At 38.3% G+C, this 25,584-nt stretch overlaps 1 protein-coding gene across 4 annotated transcripts in view; it reads right to left on the bottom strand.

The window, feature by feature from the left end:
* Positions 1-25,584, bottom strand: part of CREB5 (cAMP responsive element binding protein 5) — a 405,112-nt gene that overhangs the window by 308,869 nt on the left and 70,659 nt on the right. For all 4 annotated transcript variants that reach the window (XM_072764623.1, XM_072764624.1, XM_072764621.1 and 1 more), the window contains exons 2-4: positions 22,330-22,401; positions 17,517-17,610; positions 4,826-4,947 (exon numbers count right to left, since the gene is read on the bottom strand). In XM_072764623.1, the coding sequence (XP_072620724.1) occupies positions 4,826-4,947; positions 17,517-17,610; positions 22,330-22,383 (270 nt within the window). In that variant the 5' untranslated portion in view covers positions 22,384-22,401. The remainder of the gene's footprint in view (positions 1-4,825; positions 4,948-17,516; positions 17,611-22,329; positions 22,402-25,584) is intronic.

Below are 25,584 nucleotides of genomic sequence, written 5' to 3'. Positions count from 1 at the left end.
GTTTTTGTTTTCTTCTCTGACGTGGAACATGAAATAGGGCATGCTGACTACTGATCACTGGAATCTATTCGGCATTACTGCCGGTGTCCCTACACTTGACTTGATTCTTCACGCCTCAGAGTCTTCTGTGTCATCTCTGGTGGTGGAAGAGAACTGAATATTCTCTCTTGGAGGTTCTGATGGAGTCTGACAAGTTCTATGCTCAGACCTCTTTTCAACTTCATCTTCATTCATCACTGACCTGGGTGATTCCATCAAGTCTCATGTATCTAAACACCACCTATATGCCAGGGACTCCCAAATTTATATCTCCAGATGGGTTACCTCTCCTGGAATTACAGACCACTATATCCATGTGCCTATTCAATATCACCACGTAAGTCAAAAACCAGTCTCCACAGTTACCCCTCAAACCTGATCTTCCCACAGGTAACTCCATCCTTCTAGTTGCTTAGGCCAAATACCTGATTCACTCTTGATTCCATCCTTTCTATTACTCCATAGATAGATAGATAGATAGATAGATAGATAGATAGATAGATAGATAATTCTTCAGCAAATCCTGTTGGCTCTATCTTCAAAATAGAACCAGAATGTAACCACCCCCTCCATCTCCATCTTGGACCGATCTGCCATAATTCTCAATCTAGATTCTTCCATTTGCCTCCTGAACTGGTCTCTCTCTGCTACTGTCCCCTAACAATTTACTTGCAACTCAGCAAGCAAAGTGAACTTTCTAATATATAAGTCAGATCCTATCACTCCTCTGCTTGAATCTGTTAATGGATCGCCATTTCACTTGGAGTAAAATCTGAAGGCTGCAGGCCTTCTGGAATCTGCTCTCCTATGCCCACTCTTTAGTATTATTACATACCCTTCTCTTTGTGGTTTCTCTTATGCACAGAGCATCCTCTAGCCTCAGGGTTTTGCACTTATATTCTCTCCACTTGGGACACTCTTTTTCCCAATACATGCCTGCTCTGAAGCAGAGCTTCAGTCTGTGCTGCATGTCCATTCACCAGTGCATCCTCCCTGATCACCCCCAAAACTACCTCTGCTCCTTCTCTACTAGGACACTTACCACCTTTTGACATGTTATATGTTTTATGGTTTTTACTTGCTTACTGTTTGTCTTACCATGAGAGGTAAGCTACCTGAAAGTAGGGTTTTGTTTTTAATTAACTTTAGTCCATGGTATATTCATCAGTGACTCAGACAGTGCCTGGCATATGATGAGCACTCAAAAATATTTACTGATTGAATAAATTCTGAACACAAGTTTCTCACCTGTTTCAGGACATGGACTAGTCTGACTTCTGAGCCATGGGCAAAATGAGATTTGTGATATCTGCTAGTGATGGATGCTTTTCCAAGGGAAAAACATCTCTTATTAAAGAGTTTTGAAACCACGAGCTTATACTTCCGTGGAAGGTTGAGGTAACTGTGGAATGTGTTGTCTTCGGTATGTAATATTGATAGATACTAGGGCTTTTTCCATTGTTATGACCTACCTCTAACCTGTCCTCATTCTATATATGTATTGGGATACATTGAATAAGAGCTTATATTCCTACTTTCTAAGTAGGGGATGAATAAATGAAGCAGGAGCTGAGGGGTGGCAGTGTGCTAGGGATATTGGTAGTTGGAGAAATGTGGTCAAAAGTTTGGATAAAAGTATACTGGTAGATTGGAGTCTTACCTTTCATTTACCCACCTGTGGCTTCCAAAGAAATGCTATGCAGAAGCCACCAACACAGCCCATTTGATTGCTGGATAAGTCACTGAGCATTAGGTCTCAAGAAGCCAAGGCCACCCCAGCTGGATTTGGCTACTCTGGTTTGAAAGAGGCAAGGGAAGAGGATACCTCAGCAGGCTGAATGCTATCCAACTTTCAGTGCATGCAAGCTGGGGTTTAAGAAGGTAATCTCCTAAAATACCCACCCCAAAACCATGAGGGAAGCTGGCTTTAGGTTCCTCCACCCAAATATCCATCACAAAGCCAGCACATGGCTAAAAGCAACATTCGGGCTAAAATTAACACAAGAAACAACAGATGTTGGCAATGATGTGGAGAAAGGAGAACCCTCATGTATTGTTGGTGGGAATGCAAACTAGTGCATCCCTTCTGTAGAACAGTATGGAAGTTCCCCCAAAAAGTCAAAATTAGAACTACCCTACCATCCAGCAATTTCACTACTAGGTATTTACCCAAACGATATAAAAATACAGATTCAAAGGGGTATATGCACCCTGATGTTTATAGCAGCATTATCAACAATAGCCAAACTATGGTGAGAGCCCAAATGTCCATTGACTGATGAATGAATAAAGGAAATATGTGTGTGTATGTGCCTGTGTGTGTATGTGTAGGAATATTATTCAGCCATCAAAAAAGAATGAAATCTTGCCATTTGCAACAACATGAATGAAGCCAGAATGTATTATGCTAAGTGAAATAAGTCACTCAGAGAAAGAAAGATACCATATGATCCTAGTCATATGTGGAATTTAAGAAAGGAAACAGATGAATATGTGGGAAGGGGGAAAAGAAAAAAAGGAGACAGGGAAACAAACCATAAGAGGTTGTAATGATAGAGAACAAACTGAGGGTTGATGGAGAGAAGTGGGTGTGGATGGGCTAGATGGGTGATGGGCATTAAGGAGGGCACTTGTGATGAGCACTGGGTGTTGTATGTAAGTAATGAATCACTGAATTCTACTCCAGAAACAAATATTCACTGTATGCTAACTAAAATTAAAAAATTAAAGCAACATTCAAAGACACTTTAAAAATATATTTGAAATATGTATTGAAAATACGTATTTCTTCAACTATAATATCTTCTTTCTCCACTCTGCTTGCCTAATTATTTTAATTTATAAAGTTTATTTATACTCTTTCTCAACCCACTATGACTCAAAAGCAATTCACAAAAAATGTACAGTGTAAAAAAATTTTTTTTAATTAAAAAAATCAGGACCAGAGGAAATATAAATCAGAAGCGAAAGTCTAGTCTCGGGGGAAGTAAAATATGTTCATCACAGTGTTCTAAAAAGTTCTCAAAGTTAAGCAGTAAACTTGGCTTTCTGTTAACTGAGCAAAGTGAAAAGAGAAATAGAACCAGTTGCATGATTCTCATGTCCACATGGAGAAAATATTTCAGTTCCTTAGGGGAAGCAAACAATTTCCTAGAATTCGGATCTGCAAGAATTTCCTCCCATGAGGCTTCATATAGGAGATCATGAATACTATGTAAAGAAGAACATCTAAAACCACACCCTTGCCATGGGCTTCCTAAAGCTGTCCTTGGTAAATGTCTGTAGGAAAATCAAGGGCACATACTTTGATTAAAACCATTCTATCAAAAATGAAGACAATATAAACCAATACGAACCAGCATACCCTTTTCTTACAGTTCAGTTTAATATAAGAAGTCCACCTTCACTATCTTGAGGAATGAAAGAACTTAACTCCTCAGTTTTTCACATATGCCACATCTATCAGGAAAGCTAAATTTATAACTCAGAGGAAATTTACTTGACTTTTTGGTTCTTCTTTACCCTTGTTATTTTCATTTTAGGTGAAATTTAGAATGTAAGCCTTTTTTTTTTTTTTTTAGTTAAATTTTTAAGTGCTCAGAACAGTGCCTGGCAAATAAGTATTAAATATTAATTTAAAAAGGAAAAAAAAAAGCCTTTCATGTCACTTGAGGGGTGGAGGAAGTGGTTGTGTCAAGGATGAATGATAAATTAATTATACACAAATGAGTTGATTGAGATTTTATACCTTTCTTGTATTCTTTGCCAATTATCATGATTTTTTTTCTAAAGCAGTACAGACTTGAGGCAAGCCCTTGATTATTTTAATATGAGAATGTGACATGAAAAATCTGGTGGAGGGGGATTATTATAATTTCACGTAGAGGAGGATTCGAAGGTTTTGAAATATCAGAGCCTTTTAAAATGTCTTCTCTGGATGGAACAGCTGGAACTTCAGAATCCATTACAACCTAGTCAGCCCTTCCTTTCAACCAACTTCCATATTTTAAGTCTCTCCTCATGGAATGTGTCTAATGTGTTGTTTAGTACACTGTGGGCATTCAATAATGCTCTATCGCAACAGCGAAAAAATGCTAAAGAGCTTCATTATCACATTTACTTGTGACCCCATTTCCTTTCCTTAATCTTGTAAAGTGATTTTTAAAATGCAACCACAACATTACGAGAAACTGAATATATTCTGGAGGCATTCATAAACTGGATTTTCTACATTTGTAAGAATAATCCACATGTATATTTAAACCATTTGTCTCAACAACAACAGATGTTCAATAATACGACTGGGAAGTAATTGAAACTGGTGGAGGTCTACCGGGAAGATTGTGGAAATCAGACAATGAGAACCTGGGACAAAATCAGATGAAACCCCCTCTCCTACTGCTACAATTATTCTTGGACTCTTGTCTTCTGCATACAACACCCATGAAAGGCTTCCTACTAAGTATTTAGCAAAGTAAAACAATAGTTTTGAATAGTTTATCCAACTCAAGGTCCAAGAATAAGGTGTTGTTTTTGGTTTTGGTGTTTTGTTTTGTTCTGTTGCTTGAATTTCCTATTTCAGAGGTCTGTTTTTCCCATGACGGATTATACCACAATCAGGGATTCATCTTTAAAAAAAAAAAAGCATTAGACAAATACTTGCAAATGGAATACTATTTTAGGGACACATCCACACAATCTGCAGTGCCATCTAAGTTTCCACACAGAAGATTCTAACAGAGGTTAGAGGAGGCACCTATCAAGGTGTCCATTCAAGCAAACCTACCCGCTTGCTGCTCTCCTCCTCCTGAGCCTTCCTGAACTCATGTTCGAGGGAGCAGTCCAGCTCATTGAAGAGCCCCACTTCCTCGCAGTTCTTCAGGAATCTTGTTGGGGTCGGAGTCTGATCTGAAAACAGAGACCGAGTGATCATACATGGATTCTTTTCCTTAAAAGCCAGGGGCAAGCATGAGCTCAATTCACTAATCCCCTCCCCTCATCTTAATTAAGATGCCAACTGGTCATCCATAATCTTCCATCCTTTTAAATGAAATTACAATATGGAAGAAAATAAAACCACACATCTCGCAGGAGGGATACAATGGGTAGCAGGCTGCACAGGTGAGGGTCTTCCAAACTTCTTTCCAAAGATCCTATCATCTACTTTCTGGGGGCCCTATCATTTGAATACACATCAAAATGTGTGGAATGACTTTTTTAAAAAACTGGAAAGAAATGATTAAGCTAAAATCAGGCCAAAAAAATCTGCTAAGCCAATATTAAGCTCGATTTCAGGGGGCTGGGAGGAAAAAAACGTTTTGTAAATGTTTATATCAAACAAAAAGAAACAAACAAGCATGCTAATTCCTTTCTCTTAATGGAAAAGGAAAATACAGCAATTCTCTCTTATTTTGAGAGTCACAGAGGATGATGAAAGGTTCCAAGTCAAACACATTCAGCTTTCATCCATTAAAAATATAATTATTAATTTTATTTTCCTTTGCTATAGCCAAAGGAATGTTCTGAGAAAACTCTTTAAAAGGAATAGAATTTCCTTCATATTCTTGACTGTCTAGCGAGTATACTGCTTAGAAAACTAGAGGCTCTGAAGCCACTATTTATGGCTTAATATTTATATAACCTTTGCAGTTTACAAAATGTTTTTACATACATGATATATAATCTAGATCTCACAAGATCCTATTAAGGTAAATAGGGTAGAATTACACCTTTGTAATCACTAAGAACAGTCATCTTCCTTGGCAAAGGAATACTAGAGTTGACATGAATAAAACTGTAAACTGTCCCTTTTTCAGAAACAGAAGATGGCCATGCTATTATTTTGCAAATGAGGAAAATAGAAGTACTGAGTGATTAAGAGTCTTATTCAAGGTCTCCCAGGTATGTGTGATGATACCAGGAGTATAACCAAGGCCCTGGTGCCATTTCCAATATGTACTGTATTATTCCCGCCCAATCCTACACAGCACACCATGTTAGTTTGATAATGAATGACACTTGTCCACCTTGACCTATACTCAGTCCCCAAATCTCTTTTGGTACAGTTCTCTAACACCTACCTCACCACCAGTCAACTGAAGAGTGCCCTCAAGTTGAAACGAACGTGCCATTTCTGCATGCTCTTTATAAATTCCTATATGACAAGAAACTAGAATCATATTTACTTTTCTAATTCACACACAGAGCAGTTGATCCCAGTAAACTATCCATAGAGATTCAAAGAAATAGCTTAATATTCATGAAGCTGAAAATAGCTTGATATCCCCATGTATTCAGCCTTTCTAAGGCAAGGTCTCCTGATTCTCTATGGCAAGGGGATTTTCTACCTCTTAAGCAACTGGTTGACTTGGATTTCAATGCAGCAAAAATCCCCCTCTGCATTCTTTCTCATTCTTAGCCCAACCTCCAAGATACTGAATTCTCTTTGCAGTACACAGAAATCCCATAACAGGTGGTCATAAATCAGACATTACAGATAAAAGTCATGCAAAAGTTGAGTTTGATTGAAAATGGTTTTATTAGCACATTAATTTATTAAGATTCACACATATACACCTATATCCCAATATATACATAACATGTATATGTATATTGGAACACATATACATACATACAGTGTGTTATGCGCTTATAAAAGATAAAATTAGTATTTATGAGCATTTTGCAGTTTACAAACATTTTCACCCACACTATCTATAATCTAGATCTCACAGGACCCTGTGAGGTAGGAAGGTGCACATTATTTTAGAAATGGAGAGATAGGTATCTTGCACAAGGTCACAATTTGTAAACATTTTATCACTATTAAGTCCTCTTTTACCTTCAGACATAACCCCTTCTCAATCTAAATGCTGTGCTTTCCCCGATGTTTATAGCAGCAATGTCCACAATAGCCAAACTGTGGAAGGAGCCTCGGTGTCCATCGAAAGATGAATGGATAAAGAAGATGTGGTATATCTATACAATGGAATATTCCTCAGCCATTAGAAACAACAAATACCCACCATTTGCTTCGACGTCGATGGAACTGGAGGGTATTATGCTGAGTGAAATAAGTCAATTGGAGAAGGACAAACATTATATGGTCTCATTCATTTGGGGAATATAAAAAATAGTGAAAGGGAATAAAGGGGAAAGGAGAAAATGTGAGTGGGAAATATCAGAGAGGGAGACAGAACATGAGAGACTCCTAACTCTGGGAAAAGAACAAGGGGTGGTAGAAAGGGAGGTGGGCGGGGGGTGGGGGTGACTGGGTGACGGGCACTGAGGGGGGCACTTGATGGGATGAGCACTGGATGTTATTCTATATGTTGGCAAATTGAACACCAATAAAAAATAAATTTAAAAAATTAAAAAAGAATTTTAGATTAAATAAATAAATAAATAAATAAATAAATAAATAATAAATGCTGTGCTTTGCCCAGACTTTCCTCCAGGTCTGAAGGATGTTGTCACATGCATAAAAGACAATGCTGACAACCTAGAAAACTAGTCTTAAAAATTATGTGATTTGGGGGAAATTACCTATATTTTCTGGACCTCATATTCCTCATGTTTCAAATAAAATTCTAAAGTTACATGATTCTGTGAATCCTAAAATCACCACCATAATGCGTTCTCTTCAAAAGTCACTGTCAGTAGGTCAAAGAAACATGACCATTTAAAGGACAGCTTAATGGGAACATCAGCAACAGCTGGCTACACACTAGAAATTAGGCCAGAGGTAAAGGCTAAAGAGATAGAAGAAGAAGTTTCCTGAAAAGAAGGTATAAATATGTAAGACCTGACAGTGGAAATAAAGGGATGTGTGTGTGAGTGTGTGTGTGTGTGTGTGTGTGTATGTACATATTCTTCCATTTATTGAGTGCTTATTCCATGTCAGGCATAGTGCTAAGGCTTTGTATGATGCACTATCTCATTAGTTTTCACACCAACCACATTTGGTAAAAATTATTTTCCCCCTTTTACTCATGAGAAAACTTAAACTCGCCCCAGGCCCCATTTAGAAATTGAGTCACATGATGGTATCGGTAATTGACAATCCTAACTGTCCTTGGTTCTTTTAAAATATCTTGGAATTATTTACATCCCTAATATAATAGGACCATGTTACAATCCTACAGACTTTTCTATTATCTTCTGGGTCATTTTGTGACTAAAAAGCCTGAAAAAACAACACATGACAGAACTGAAATATTAGACCACTTGTCACCAGGAGGAATTTAGTTTGCCAGGTTTTAATTTTTCTTCTCTTCCTCTATATTTCTCTATGGGAGATTTATAAGTTGAGGGTCATGATCCCAGGTAGAGAGAATAGTCATCCAGCAGGATCCATATGACTCCTGAATTCTGAGATGAATTCATGAGATGGGCCATCAAATCAAATTCAGACTGGCATTTGGAGGCCAAGCCCCAGGCAAAATTGAGAAATGTCTTCCGTCTTCTCTCAGCAAAATTATCCCCAGAGTCCAGCACATGTATACACACACACATACATCAGTAAAGGAGGTGGAAAGAACATGGCACAGGGATAGTACAAGACAATGTCCTCCATCATGAGCCTCTCTGCAGCAACAGGGAAACAAGAAGTGTGAAGCAAGGGGAGACATGGGCCCTAAAAAAAGTTGGTTCCCTCCTATCCCTAGAGCAGAAGACCCAGATGGAGGCTACAGCATTGTTACTAAATGTCTTTCTTTGCTGTATGATATAATGAGGGAAAAGCAAAACAAATATCTATATCCACATTTGGAAGAGATAAGGCACACTGTTCCTAATTTTTAATTCATTTTCTTCTTGTGAATGAACTATTCTTTCCAGTTACAACAGGAACCAGAAAATGGAGCTTAACTTTTATTTTAACATTTATAGAATTAATACAGGGTCTCTGGCTGTCTTTGATCCCACATGGTACCAGTTCCAAGTAAGCCAGGAAATGTGCAAACCTTCAAAAAGGGGCAGCTAAATCTATCCGCAGCTTAAATAAAAGAGTCAGTTTCTCAGCCACATGAATGCTTTGTCAAATAACCATTCCAGCTGAAATGAGACCTGAAGTAGGTGAGTAATATCCATGGCCATAAATTAAAATTCTGATAAACCACACCTTCTTTAGAACCAAGGGCATGCACTGGCTATGGCAGCAGCAGTTTCTATATCATGAATAGTAGTGGCTGGTTCTCCACTGGTGGATATTATCTAAGATGTGTTCAGTAGTAACAGGCCACACTCTAATCACTTACAGGAACTGGTTCCAGTGGGAACTCAGAGCTGAGATGATTGCTGGAGGACTTCTGCTCACCTTTCTTTCAGTGTTTCCATTTGAGTGAGGAGCATCTGAATGTGAGAAAGAACCCCAGATCTCAAACTAAACTAAAAGTTAAATAACTTTTGAGTTGGCCTTACTTGAGTCAAAAGCATTTTGTTGTCATTACCTTTGCAAATCTGAACTGTCCCTGAATAAACAGCTGCATGTTACTTTCTCACAGGGAGTTTGCAAAGAGCACATCAGCTTCTCAGCACACCCAGATAGTGAGGACCAGTGCAAGCAAAGTAACTTAACCACTTCTACCTGTCTTACATGTCCTTAGGATTTCTCTACTACTTGGACAAGAAAGACTGGCACCAAAAGGGATTTTAAAAATTCTTGGTAAGGTCTGTCATATTTCAATATCTGGGCCCCTTCCTGGAATGGTGAGTCTGTTCCTTGAAAAAGGAGTTCCACTTCATAGAATTACTGCCTCTGTAAATAGCTAGGTAGAGGATTCTTGCCATGCAGAGATTCTACTTGTAAATCTACCTGAAATAGTGCCACAAGCTTGACATTATGATTTAGAAATTCACCGATCAGCTATACGACAGGAAATCCTGCAACCCCACTACATCTGGGAAGGACAACAAGTATATGGCTACAACTATGAGGGGAAAAAAAACTCACTAAGTTTTCCAATCAGTCCACAGTCTGCCTAGCATCAAGTGCTTCAGCCCCAGCAAGTATGATTACTCCAAAGGCTAAGTGACAAGCACAAAACTAAAGCCTGAAATCTGATTCTTCTTTTAAAAAGTGTTTAGTCTGCTCTATATTTAATAATAGGTTGCTACCTTATTCGGTTTCAGGGCTGCATTTGAGTTACATGTTTGTCTATGTTTCATTTTCTTCAATGATAAAAAGGCAAGGCGACAAGTCATCAATTAAAAAAAAAAAAAAGTAAAAGCAGGGTTCCCATGATATACCACAGAAGAAGGATGTAAACTTCCTAAGCAAAATTTTCTTTCTGGTCTAATATTCTCAAACTATGCTATCACTAAAGAACTATGTGAAGTAATTTTACATCATTTTGTATTAAATTGACAGTGGCTAGGAATACTATAAAAGTCCCAGTAATTCAGACCAGTTATAAGAGGGATCAGTTTGAATTAGTGACCATTCTAATTATAGGGTATTTTTTAAGGGTAATGCATTCTTATTATTTGCATGACTCAGAGTCAACCAACAAAATGCAGCTTAATGGAATTCCTCAAGAATGCCGCTTAAATCAATAGAGAAATGTATTGGAATTAGCATATCTATTTTAGTTAAGAGTTGGGGTTCTCAGAAAAGGCATTTTTCTCGGACAGTTTTAATATTCTTTTTATAGTTACATTTATCCAGTGAATTTTTCAGCATATGCTTTCTTTAAAATACTCTGACACAGTTCCTATCTCTGTGTAAATTCTAATAAAGTCTTAATTAAGAGAGTCTATATTAAATGAATTTTAAAATACACAATCCTTTATAAGAGCAACAATCAGTAACAACTGACCGAATTCCATGAAATTTTAGGCTCCTCTACAATAAATGTGCCTTTTATTGAGTGTGAATACACAATAGGAGCAATAGGGTCCTCTCCATAACACTGTTGTTACTATTTCCCTGCATCTGTCCCAAGAGGCAGTGCTTCCATGGGACAAACGAAGGCAACTCTGGTTTTTACACAATAGTTGTGGAATGCTTCATGGTTGACTACAGTGTGGATGATCCAGGTCCCTGAGACATGAGACTCTCGAATTGAATGCTACAATCTATTTATTGTCAAGGCAGAGAGCTAGTGGACTGGATGCCCTTAGGAGGGTCTTGAATCAACTAGAAAATGCTCTGACAATGGCATCTCAATACACATGGCTCCAGAAGACACAGATTCAGATTTAAATTAACCAAGTAAATAATCCATACTTACTCATTGTTAGCCATGGCCTAACCAGAGTGTTCCAAAAGTAATCAAGCCTCAGTTCATGTTAGAGGAGCTGAGCTGGTGGAAAGGGTTATTAACAGAGATCATGTCTCTGCAGGCTAGGTGAACTGAGGGGATACAAGAGAGGTTTCTTATCAAGCCCCACCTTGAACAGTGGAAGCTAAAGCTTCACATTTCCACTTAGTCACCAGTTGCCTGAGTTCCTTGTCGAAAGGGATTGGTTTGGTTTCCAGATGGAACAGACTGGAAGCCAGTTTTTCATATATAAAGAGTACTACAGATCAAGGCCTCTGAGGTGTTCAGGTGAATTATTCAAAATTCAATCTTGCTTGACCAGCTAGAAACATGGATGAGAAGCTGACAACTCCTATAAATGCTGACTGCCACTTGTCATAACAGAGGGAAAAATCTGATTTAAGAACACAGTCTTTATTCCTCTAGTTGCTAATGTGTCAGTATAATCTTCAAAAACTTTTGACTATTTTATCCATTTGATGACTATTGAAGAAATAAGCCAATAATATAAATAAAAGCAGTTCATAGATGTATATCCAAATATAAATCTAACACCAAAACACATTCTTAGTGCATGTAGCTCATCAAATCTACATGTACAATGAGAAAATTATAGACAGGAACTTTGGACAAACTGCTTATCCTCTCAATCTTGTTTCTTTGTATGCAAAGAGTGGCCAGGGTTAAATGACATAATGTATGTAAAGCAGGAGCTTTAATTATAGGCATAAGATAAGGCAATAAATGGTAGCTATGTTATTATCATGCTGTCCTCCAGTGCGAGCCATTTCCACCATCCTCTGTTCCATAGAGACCTGATTAATTTCAATAGTGAGAAGTCACTATATACCTTTACCATCAATGGAAGAGGAGGTATGTTCCGTGTGTGTGTGTGTGTGTGTGTGTGTGAGAGAGAGAGAGAGAGAAAGAGAGAGAGAGAGATTTATTTTCTTATTTTTTTTAACATAGTAGTTCATTCCAAAAAGAATGTAGAATGAGATATATCACCTTTTCTCTGACTTCCCCTTTAAAATGCCCATGAGGGATCCCTGGGTGGTGCAGCGGTTTGGCACCTGCCTTTGGCCCAGGGCGCGATCCTGGAGACCTGGGATCGAGTCCCACATCGGGCTCCCGGTGCATGGAGCCTGCTTCTCCCTCTGCCTGTGTCTCTGCCTCTCTCTCTCTCTCTCTCTCTCCCTCTCTCTGTGACTATCATAAATAAACAAAAATTAAAAAAATAAATAAATAAATAAAATGCCCATGAATTGGGGTGCCTGGGTGGCTCCCCAGGCTGGCTGGATTAATTGGCTGGTTGTATATTGGTTTCACTCAGGTTATGATTCCAGGTTATGAGATCAAGCCCTGTGTCGGGCTCCATGCTGAGTGTGGAGCCTGCTTGAGATTCTCTCCCTCCTTCTCCCCCTGTCCCTCCTTACCCTCTCTCTCTAAAAAAATTAAAAATTATTTTTAAAAATTAAAAAAAATGTCCATAGATTATTTAGTAGCTAACAGCCATGAGCAATGGATCAGGGTTCTGCAATTATCTGATTAATCATGATCAATCTCTTAAAGATAAATGTTCTATTCCATTGAACAACATTTTTGCTTTCTCCATGGTGAGAATTAGGTTTAGAGCCTGGAACTAGAGACAGTTCCTGATTCTAGACTTACTCCAGGGACACAACTGGGTTCTGAGAGGGGCTATATTGTCACTTGGTGGTAGATGCTCTGCCATCCAACAGGAATAGGAAGATGGAATGATGAACCCAGTCTCTCTCAACTTTCTTCTGTGTGTCAGCTGCATCACATCTGGTGGTGTGGTGTCACCACTTTTAGTCTCACCATATTCAGAAGACAGGGAGAAAGGACGCTTGAGCCCACAGTGCTGAGCATCAGATCTTGGCTGAAATACCACTAATGCAGAGGGGCCCTTCTTGACCTCCTTTAGCAGCTTGCTGGCCACTTGTTTCACATTGTCATGCTTCATCTTTATCAGAGCACTCATCACTAACTCGTATGTTCTTGTTTATTAATGGGGGGATGAAGAAGAGGTGCCTCCTCACCCCCAGCAGAATATTGTAAGTTCCATGGAAGAGGGACCCCATCTGTCTTGCTCAGTGGGGCATACCTGGCACCTAGCACAAGAGGATCTTTGCAGACACTTGATAAGTATTTGTTGAATGGATGAATAAGTGGAAGTGGAAGGGCAACTTTGGCCCCTCTTCCCACATTTCAGCTGGTGCCTGTCCTCATTTCCCTCCAAGCACATTCAAGTTCCTTTTGGCATTAATTGGGCTGTGATATCTGATGTGGATTATTAGGCATTTGAAGGTATGGTTTCATGCATCTCTTTTTCAGGCTTCCCACTTGAAATGTTGATTAGGTCTGCAACACTCTTGAGCTTCACTTCCTTTTCATAAAGCAAAATCCATCATCTTTTAGGTCAATATTTCTACCACACACACACAAACATACACATACACACACAATACACACATGCATACGTGAACATACTTCTCATTTGGATTATTCGCTTCTCTGGCTATAAATAAAACTTCACTTGATTCCCGCTCTGCTTTTTTCCTGTACAGAACCTGGGAACTCTAAATAAGTGGGGGTAGGGATTTTGACAGGGCAAGATATGGGAATTCCTGAATACCTAACCATAATACCATTAAAACAGACCTAAACACCATACTCTTTAGCTCTAATACTAAAATAATTTTCAAACCAAATAGATCTTTTGCCACATAAGAGCTGATAATTTTGCAACCTGTGTGTAAAAGTATATTGTCCTCAATGGGCTCCCATTTCAAACTTGGCACTTCACCAAACTTCAAAACTTCCCTCACCATGAAATTATCTTCAATCACAACAAGAACAGCTGAAGGGAATGATTCAAGTCCATCATCATATCAGGACTCTGGAAATGACCCACATGGACCAAAGAAAAATGGAAGGACCAAGGTGGGAGGGGCTCAGAATCCACCATCACCACCCCATTCATGTTCCAACTAGCACTGTCCCTTTAGAATGAGGTTTTATGTTTACTGTCAACCCAAAGGAGCAGACTCATCTTAATAAAACATCATGACTGTCACTTTTACTACTCTGCCTTATAGCATGTCAAAGATCATTTACAATCATTTTGAGTAGTAAATTGTACCTGGTGTAAATAAAATGGACTTTATGGCAAAGCTAGGAAATCATTTTAGATCTTAAAACTCTTTAGACTCTTAACTTCAAAAAGCATATCTATGGCATCTTAATAATTTCCCTGACTTGAATATTTGCAATTAATATAGGACAAAGTGATTTTCCAAACTACAAGTTAACAAGATATCCTGAAATTAGTAATGAACACACCTACCATACTTCCTCTTCATATGTGTCAAATTCAAATTCATTTAAATGAAATTTTGTATAACTGAATATTGCTTGCAAAAAAAAGTGGCCCAAGAGGGACTTGAAGATTTTTGTCCTGGCTTATGCTTGCTGATTTAGATTTAATTTCTGCTATTTTTACTGTTTCTGTTACTTTATCTCAAGCTGTATGAAATCATTCATCCTTAAGAGAGGCCACAAAATAAGCACATTCAGAAATAAAATTCTAATAAGTACTTTAGTAGATTTTAGAGCCTTTGATAATTCAAATCTAAATAAATCAAGATATATGATAAGTAAAACTTCAGTCATACTTGCAATCACAATCTGATATGCTAAAAGTAATATGAGGTTTGAGATAAATACACTGAAGTCTTTCTTAGAAAAAAATTAACAAAGTAAAAATACCCAAAAGACAGCCTATTACAATGTAGTGTAGACAACACTAGCCTATGACATATAGTAGACCTCAGTCCTCTAAATGCAAAGTAATGAGCTGGACTGAATAGCTCTGTTTCTGTTCCAGCAAGAAAATTCAATGACACTACAAGCATGCAATGTGGGTAGCAAGTGTAAAAATGTAGCACCTAATTTCACTTGGAGTATAAAATGGCCTCATATTAGCTTCAACATAAACCATAAGAAAGAAGAAAATATGCCAATATTTTATTCATGGTATTTTCCCTCATATTTATTTCTCCCTTCATTTTCTTACTCAGTTTGACATAATAAAAATTAGAGAGACTTTCCTCTCAACAATTTTCCACCTGACACTGCCAATTATTGGCAGCAATGGCCTCAAGCTAACAAAGATCTGGTAAGAACAACTGAAAAGCTACAAGAGCTTGATCAAAAACCTGTTTATAGGCAATATATGTAAGTGTTTACACATCCTTAATTCTTTTTTTTTTCAGACCTTTGGATGGGGCTCCTTGTACCTGAAAGATACTACCTGGTACTTACCAGTAAGCAGTAATATCTCCACATAATTTAACACCCACTTCCCACTCTCCTACCACCAAGGAACCTATTTTCAGAATTCTATTTCAGAAAAACAAAAGGAGAACTTATACATTTAAATGTTGAGAACTGCAAGGTCTACAGTCCTGCTACTTGCATAGATATGCTCATCTTTTAACTATGAAGGTATACGACCTAATAAATGATATAACATAATAAACCAAAGAACAGACTATCCTTCCTAACCCTTCCAGGCCTTGGTAATTCTTACAGATTGAAGTTTCTGTATCTCTGTTTCTAGACTCAAGGAAACATAAAACTATTTCTGAAGAGCCAACTATTTCAATTCAAGCAAATAGGCTGAGAGAGAGGTGGTAGGTGGCAGTGAAGGCAAAGAGGCTGCCTTTGAAACAGAATTCTTCTAAACCACAACACATCTGTACTATCAACAAGTCACTGGCAAGTTTGTGAAGACATGTTGCATGGCTCTGGCACCAGAAGTACACAATCGTGCATATCAAGTAGTGAAGTGTGAGAATGCTGCAGCCATGTCCATCAGGGAGCTGGGACTGCACCATCAAGGACCCTCATCTTTTCCTGTGTGGTAAGCCTGGAAAAGCTGCTCCATCTCCATAGGACCCTTCTTCTCTATCAGTAAAATATGAGTTGTAATAATAACCTGCCTGATAAAACTCTTAGACGATCTACTAATAATAGGGATAATAAAATACTTGTAAAATTTAAGTGCCATAGAAATGCTAAGTTATATGAGCTAGGCCTGCCAGGGCAGTCAGTTTCTCTTCTGATATCATTTAAAGCATGTTTATGGGCATATTATCTCTTTCATGATGCCAAGGAGATAGTGGTTTCAGTGAAATATCTCTAGCCTAAGAAGGGTAACAGGAAATGCTTCAATTACCCGCCAGGATTTAGGAAACACTTTGACTTACATTCTTTCATTGGATCTTCACAGTGAGGCTGTGGAGTAGACTGGCAGACAAAATCATTCCCCTTTAATGGAAAAAGAAACTGAGGCCCAAAAGGATTCACTAACGTGGCTCAAGGTCATCTGGCCGGAGGAGGCAAAGCCCATGCTAGAGTTCAGATTTCCTCACTCCGAGCCCTGCCCACTGTTTTAATTTACTGCACCACCTATCAAAATGGGAAGGAATGGCAATTATTTGATGAGTTCATTGGGATTGTTATTTATTTCTATTCACATTTCTGAGCACTTGCTATGTCTCCATGCTATATCATCTCATTTAACCTCCCACTTATGAGGCAGATACTGTTTCTTTTAAAAAAAAAAATTCAATGGTCACCTCAGTGAAAACAAAGAGAGAGAGAGAGAGAGAGAGAGAGAGAGAGAGCTCCTTCTACTAAAGCCACAATAGAATCTTCCTTACAATACTCATGTGAAATATATCACAGATAATCCTCTAGTTTAACTATATTTTCACATGTACACTATATTATGATGTCCTCAAGAACAGGAATCATATCAATCTTTACATCTCCCATAGTACTCAGAACTGTATAGTACCCATCAGAGATGCTCAATGAAGATGTTTTGCTTGAGTGATTACAGGTATGTGATTTCTAAAAATACTTATATGGAGCCAACTTTCATAGCAATAAATATTTTACATTCCTGAAAATGAGAAATCACAGCTCTTCAGTTATTTGAGTGAACACCACATTAGCTGATTACATTTCTGCTTACCATTATTTTAAGTCTCTGCTGTACCTTAGAAATATACATCTTCATGGCACAGAATATGCCAATGGAAATCATCCTATCATAAGTAGAATAATTATCTCTCATGCAGCTGATCCGTTTACCCAAAGCCTTTTTGCCTGATGGCTCCTTACCTGATAACATAGTGTCTGTTTTTATTGAGGGAAACTTCAAAGTCATTTCATGCTTGTGCCTATGAATCATCAGATGGTCCTCTGTTGGGAAGCGCTGTCAGACAAATAGAAAAAAAAAAGGGGGGGGAAAGGGAGAGGAGCCATTCAGTTTTATAATATATATTTGCCATCACGGAGAAAAAGATGTATTCAGCATTACATATGTGACAGGCAAAACAAAAAATTAGTTCTGAAAAAGTATGAAAGCATGCTAAGTTAAATGCCAAATTATTTTTTGCAAGCAAATGTGCTGAGATATTCCTTTGGATTGGACCCAAATATATGCATCATTATTTCCATTATCGTTTACCAGGAACTTAACTAGGTTGCAGTAAAATCTGGCTGAATAGTAATAAGAAATTGGAGACCTTTGCCTGATGTCATCTCTGACTCCCTACACTTTCCCTGGGAATTCCTTTTAATGGCTTCTACTTCCTAAATAGTCTTAGAATATAATCAATCGAAAAGACTCATCAGTCAACTAGATATTTCCTTAGGAACTAGAGGTTTGCATCTGAGGGAAGATCTTAAATTTGTGTTTAGTTAAAGAATAAATGAGAAAGAGTTAAATGAACAATGCCGAAAGTATTCAAGTAATAGATACAATAGAAATATGCTATATCTTCAACAAATAAGAGTTCTTGAATGAATGCTCACATATGTTCACAAAGAAACTAACAGCAGCAGCATGACAAAAGTAAAATGCTCTTATTTCTACCTATATATGAGAGAAAAACATGTCCACTATGGAAAAATGAATTTAGACCTAAGTAGCACTGGAGTTTTGCAAAACTATTTGGAACTTCTGTCTAGTAGTTACTGTTCTACATAATAGTATAAAATAGTATACTACAAAATAGTATAAAGTAGTCTAAGGCATAATAAATATGCTAGACATTATCTATAGATTAACCAAAAGTAGGAAAAATGCATGAAGCAGGAAAAGAATTTTGATTCATGTCAGACATTGGGAAAGAACTACATGTCATATTTAACTGTTTGACATAAATACCTACAAATGTGCATGTGACATTTGTATAGTATGTTTCTGTTTAGGAAGACCTTGCACATTGCACTCATGTGATCTTTTATAAGTATACAGATGACTTATAGTAAAATGACAAATCATTTTTAGTATTCTATACTTTGTACAGTGTAGTAAACCAACACTTTATTTTTAGTTTTCAAAGAGTAATATTACAGTCGCTTAAAATGTGGCTTTCAAATGTTTACAGCTGTCTGTCTTCGGATCACATGGTGGGATTGGATTTCCTGGCCCTTTTGTGGTAGCAGGGGACATATGACTCGTTCTACCCATGGAGTCAGGAATGGAAGTGATATGTCACTCACATGCTAGCTGATTCCTGGTGCAAGACCCTCTCTCCTTTAGCATGGCAATACACAATATTAGAAATAGTGGCCCCTCAATCATCCTAAATCTCTTGAAGGGTTCTGAAGAGCATTTTTGAATTCTAAAGGATAACGAATAATGTCTTGCCAAGCTAAAATAAAAATGTACAATAGAAATTACTTGGGCAGTTGAAAAAAGACTTTGTTGTTTTAAGCCATTGAAGCTTTGGAGTGATTTGTTATTGCAGCAGATCCTAGCCTCTCCTGACTCAGACTAGTATGTTTTAATAATTGAACTTAAAAGAGCATCTGCTTTATCAAAGTCAAATGAAAACACAAGAAAAGACAATAAACTCTGCCGAACATTTCTGAATTGTAGACAACTTAGAAAGTCTCTCAGAGCTTCCCAGTTCCTTAGGATAGTCATTATAAGTTTTAATTATCATTGTACACTGTGGTAGAAATCTTCTCTGCAAATAGTACAGATTAGTGTTCATATGAATAAAGGAATTCACTGGGCTAAATCCTTCAGGATATTCTAAAAGTAATTTTGGGAACAAATATCACTTAGTTATTTATCATTTGTATCACATAAATTAAAGAATATAGAATCTGCAAAGCATGGTAATTATGTCACATTCCAAACTACATGGAAGTCTGATTTATAATGACATGAGTTTTTGCTACAGCTTCATCTATTCTCTCAGTCCTTTATAACACCTTAAAATGACTACATCTAATATGGGATGCTACCATGTGTGGTTTAGAGACAGGTTAAACTTCTCAGTCTTGCCATTAAAATCCTTATTATAATTTTTATTGTGATATATATATATAATCAACAAACAACATGGTAATAGCTTTCATTTTGTATTTTTAAGCCATTTTCGGTTCCATAAAATAATAGCCTAAAATAGAATATTAATTAGAATACTTATTAAATGACAATAATTTCCATAAAATGTCATATTAACTATAAATACCTTCCCAAACTATAAATACCTTCCATAAAATGTCATATTAACTATAAATACCTTCCCAATACCTCCCAAAGAGACAATACAGGACATCACAGGGCTTTTTTAATTTAGCAGGAAAATAGCAGCAAGTTGTAAATAACCAAAATGTACAGTCTACGACAGATACACAGCTAAAAGAGGCCACTGGAACTCAAAGCATGGTCATGCTAAGGGCAAAGAGCAGTGAAATTAACAATGGACTCTGTGAGCTCAGAAAGAGCCAGAGAAACTTATTTCCCTCTACTTCAAAGAGACAAAGACACAAAGCTAATGTATAAGGAGCTGTAATACAAAAAAACCTTCCAGATGTTGTAGACCATTCCTATACAGCAGAGTTTCTTTCAGTGAGGGAAAAGGGGGAAACATCCTTCCATTGCCGCCAATGCAGCACAAGCACTGATAACTCGTATTTACTCCCCTTTCCAATCCCCAGCCTCCTTTCTTCTCCATACAGGTCCCCAGGCTCTGGAAGGTCACTACAGTAAATGCCATGATCACAACTGACTGGACTGTGATGTGCTATCACCCCAGCAGGAGACATCTGGAATCACTAGGCAACTACTACATTTCCTCAATTCTAATACCTCTTCAATTGAAAGATGCACATATTTTTTAAATAATTTTGTCAAGAAAAAGAAATGGTCCTACCTTAAATAAAAACATCAAGTTTTAGATGCATCTTTATACTTAAATTTGGCAAGAGGTTGAGGGGGGAAAGGCTTGGTGTTTTACCTTAAAACCAAGAAACTATGGGCATCTTCCATTCTGATTTTGTCTAACCAGTCCACTCAGCCTTCTCAAGGAAATGACCTGCTCTTTCACTGAGTACAAGGTCATTAGAAATGTTCCCCCTCAACCTTCACTACCACCTCTACCTCAGAATGTGTTTGTGATTTCATAGCGCTATTTCCATTCCTTCCTGCCTAAAAGGAATAAGCACCCGCTTCTCCGTCATTGGACCTTCTAAACCCTGTGTCTTCTGGGGTTGGTGCTTCAGCTGTGGTTCTTCAATCCAGCACTCTCACTTCTCCTTGTTCTTGATTAAAGGCTACCCTTTCATTTAAAAAGAACCTCTCTCAGGCTGCTTTCTTCTCAGGCTACCATTATATCACTCTTTTTCCCGTCATTCCTCAATGCTCTTGAAAGAGCCCTCTATGCTGGCCACCTCCACTTCCTCACCACCCACTCACTCATTAATCCCTTCCAACCTGGCCCCCACCCTGACTCCTCTCTCATAGGTCACCCGCCAGAACCCAACTGCCAAACCCAACAGCCTCTGCTCAGCCTCTCACTGTCCCGGCTCTAGCAGCGTCTGACACGAGTGACCACACGTCTGTGGCATTATTTATTTATACCCTGCCTGATTCCAAAAAGGAGGAAAGACAGTTTACAGCAACACATGAAATGGAGTGGGAGAACATCAGCTAGAATTAGGGGACCCCCAAAAGGGGAGGGATCCAAAAAAAAGAAAAAGCTAAAGCCAAAGTGCAAACCACCAGGCAGTCATCCTCAATGGGGGGTTGGGGGGGTACATTTTGGCTCCCAAGGGGATATTCAGCAATGCCTAGAGACATTTTTGGTTTTCACAACTGGGGAGTGACCCCTAGGATTATTAGGCAGAGGTCAAGGATGCTGCCAAACATCCTGTAATGTACAGGACAGCCCTCACAACAAAGAATTATTCAGCCTGAAGTGTTTACAGTGCCGAGCTTGGAAAATTCTGCCACACGGTCCATAATTACAGCAGCAGTAAGAGTGATAATGGTGAACATTAACTGATCATTTGTTATATGCAGGCCTTATACTAAATACATGTAGTATCTCGTCTAATCATCGCAACGATCCCGCTTGATAGGAGCCATTGGAGACAAAGAGGTTTAATCTAGCACTGCATGCCAACTTCTCCCTCTTAAAGTTTAGATAAATGGAAAAACTGTGGGTTCTACAAAAGTTATAGGGGGCTTATTGTACTCAACGAGGAAAACAAAACAAAATCGAATTCAACTCTGATGGTGAGTTATTTTACCAGTAATTCAAAGGCCCCATATCAAGTGACTATTGTAAAAGCAGCATCCTCCCTCCCCTTTCTGAAATAACAGTCCTGAACATCTGGTGGGCAGGATGCGTCTGGCTTACTTCCAGGGGAAAGTTAAGGATGGAAATGGCCAACGCTGATGTATTTCAGGGGCTGTGAGGGAAGTAATTCAAACTATTCAATGTAGAAAATAAAATAATGAGGAAGAAGATGATGGTGGTGGGGGGGTGATGATGATGGGGGGGGAGGGGGTTGACAATATCTTGGTGAAGAAAGCCCACAGCAGGCATGATTGCCAAGTGAGAGCTGTTTCCCTGTCAGAAGGCAGCTACATCCCCAGCAAAACAGACCAAAGGATCCCCACACTCACCTGAGAGCAGCCAGGGGCACTGCAGACAAACGGCCTCTCCTGCTCCAAATTCATCTTGGATTCCTCATAAATCTGTAGGGACGGGGGAGAGGGAGGAAGAAAAACAGAAATCCATGAATATCTCCTACTTCTACCTAAGAAACATGAGAAAGGCAACTGCTCGGAGCCCCTTTCTATGCCAATCCCCAAATTAGACAAGATAAACATTAACATGAACACAGGTCCCGCCTTGCTGAAGTTCACTAGGATTTCTGCAGTCTTCGCTCCTATTGTTTGCTTGGGCACATATTTATTGTACTTTGAAGAAAAATGCCATAGGGCTATTGCAGCAGAAATTCTCCCTCTGGAAAACCACCTGGACTGTGTTATTACCCAGTAAGACCGCACCTGCGCAAGAAGATTCCAAAGCAAAGTTCACACCTGTCCTTTGGAGTTGGCTACTTAGAAAAACGAGAGAGGGGGCAGTAAACAGGGTTATCACCAGTGTGGCGACCAAACTTGAGCAGTGGTCAAATAATTCACCCATGATCATCCCACCAAGCTTCAGGATGACCACAGGATGCAAAGGAGCCCCGCAGCCAGCTTAGCAAATGACCCCAGCAGTGAGCCCCGGTCTTCAATTCCCTTTCATCTCAGGCATTCACGGATGCCTCAACAAAAAGTATCTGAGTTATGCAGGGATAAACAGAAATAAGAAAATGCAGAAAACATTACCTTGGGTATTTTGTTAATTTGGTTTTACAGGCTGATTTGAAATTAATATTAGATTAAGGCCATTGCCCATCTGATCTCCAGAAGTTATCAGGAGTAAGGCAGCTTTAGTGGGAGAAATCTTATGTTATGGTCTCAATGCTATGTTACATTATACTATGTTTTTTTCTTGTGTAGGAGTTAGGGTTTTTTTTTAAGATTTTATTTATTTATTCATGAGAGACATAGAGAGAGAGAGGCAGAGACATAGGCAGAGAGAGAAGCAGGCTCCATGCAGGGAGCTTGATGAGGGACTCGATCCTGGGACTCTGAGCCAAAGGCAGATGCTCAACTGCTGAGCCACCTAGGCATCCCTGTAGGAGTTAGGTTTTTTTTTTAAGATTTTTTATTTATTTATTCATGAAAGAGAGGCAGGGGAGAGAGAGAGAGAGAAAGAGAGAGAGAGAGAGAGAGGCAGAGACACAGGCAGAGGGAGAAGCAGGCTCCATGCAGGGAGCCCGACATGGTTCTCAATCCCGGGACTCCAGAATTAGGCCCTGGGCTGAAGGCGGCGCTAAACCACTGAGCCACCCAGGCTGCCTAGGAGTTAGGTTTTGAGGTAAGTTTATTAGGCAAAAAAGAGTGTAATCAAAATTACCTTTACAAATCCTCCTCCAAACTGATAAAAGTACACACACATAGTTTCATGGTTACTAATCTACATAGTAACATAAAAAATTTTTTTTGACAAAACAAAGGCGTTTATTATAGGAACATTCTCAAATGATAGCAGAGATGTTCAAGCTTTTTTTTTACATACAATTTTTTAGACATCACAAAACACTATGTAAATTTAAGTTTCACAATTTAAATCATTTTCCAAATCATATTTTTCTTTTGTGCTGCCAGTGGGACATGGCTCTATCAGGGTACTAAAACCTATTGCTTTATCCCTGAAGCACAAGAAGGTATCCACTTCCTTAAAATGATACCTGTAGGTGACACCAAAGGAATCCCAAGTCCCCTTTACTGTTGAAAGAGGGAACTCTGCTTCTATTCAAGTGATAGTTAGCCTTCGTCCATGGAAGCTTTATTATCTTGCAAAAAACCCAACACTATTTTGTCCATCACTATGCCCTTTCCCCAAGCACTAAGAAACTTCATATGCATTCTTTGGAAAATAGGTGTATTTTCCCTTTCTGAAATGCAAAGCAAAAAGATTTGCCTTAGATAACACCCCTAGTCAGATATTAGAGAACAAAACAGATTTACAAACACAAACTCTCCTTCCCACTGCCTCCTTATTATACAGTTTTCACTAAGTACTACCCCTTTGTACTCTACGTCTGGCATTACTTCCACTGGTCACCTACCAACACAGTAACTGAACCTAATTTTACAGCTCTCCTGGATCAGGCATATTATGTAAATTACTTTATTGTACTTAGAAGTAGAAAAAAACCCAAATATCTTTAGAAGCTTTCCACTTGTCCTTGTCTGAGGAAAGTCATGAGCAATTAAAATAATTTCACAAACCTCACTATTCATTTGATTTTGCCATCACTTATCACAAAGCATCTCTTCTCTCCCCTATGAAGGCTGACTTACATCTACACCTCAAAACAAAGGTTGAGAGAGTGGTTTTGAGTCAGGACAGAAAAAACAACAGAGTAATTGGGTTATCCATTAATTAAATATACCTTTTTTTTTTCTAGTAAATTTTTAAATGCTTTCCTGGAATTCTTTCTGTCTCTGGGACCATGATTTACTTGACTACTGCCAGGTCATTTAACTGTTTCTGGCCTCAATTTCCCCTACTTTACAACAAGGCTATGAATATAATCTTCAGTTCCTTCATTTCTTTATCACACTGATTCATTAGGAGGCCTGTAATATATGCCCGAATTATGGAGAAAGTATGTTTCTTCATGTTTAAGTCTGTGTGTTTGGAGGTAGAAGAGGGAGAGGTTCTGTAGGCAAGTGTTACTGGAACCCCACTCTAATGTCAACTATTCCCTATTATAAAAGAGAATTTGTTATAAGGTGAATCTTTCTTGGATTAACACCTAAGAGCCTGAGTTGCTAAGATAATAATAAAAGAATGTCAATATTAGTAACATTACAAACCAATATTAAGATTGCCTGACAGTAAAATAGGAAAGCTCCATATAAATACATTTGTGGCATACATCTAAAAGTACTAATTAGTGATAATAATTAATCTCCAATTAACAGAAGTGGTCAAGATTGGAAGCACCACTACTGAAGGTTAGAAGAGATTCATTAAAAAGCCAAAGTGAGAAGAGACATCAGCCAAGCCATGTCAGGTAAGTATGGGAAGAATGTATTTTTCTACCATAATCACAACTCTACACCAAACCCTACTTCACCAAAATGCTGACTTCCCCTATATATTCAAGCCTACAATGGTAATAGTTTAACAATTCTGCTTGATATCAACATTAGCTGCTTTATCTTAATTATTGGTTACAGTGTGCTGTAACCAAGGTGTAATGTGCATATAAGCTGCAGCAAATACCACCAAATTACACTATGGTGTTGATG

The sequence above is a fragment of the Vulpes vulpes genome, chromosome 7 (genome assembly GCF_048418805.1).
Source record: "Vulpes vulpes isolate BD-2025 chromosome 7, VulVul3, whole genome shotgun sequence".
In the NCBI taxonomy this organism is placed as follows: domain Eukaryota; kingdom Metazoa; phylum Chordata; class Mammalia; order Carnivora; family Canidae; genus Vulpes; species Vulpes vulpes.
This window is presented reverse-complemented; position numbering and strand designations above follow the sequence as displayed.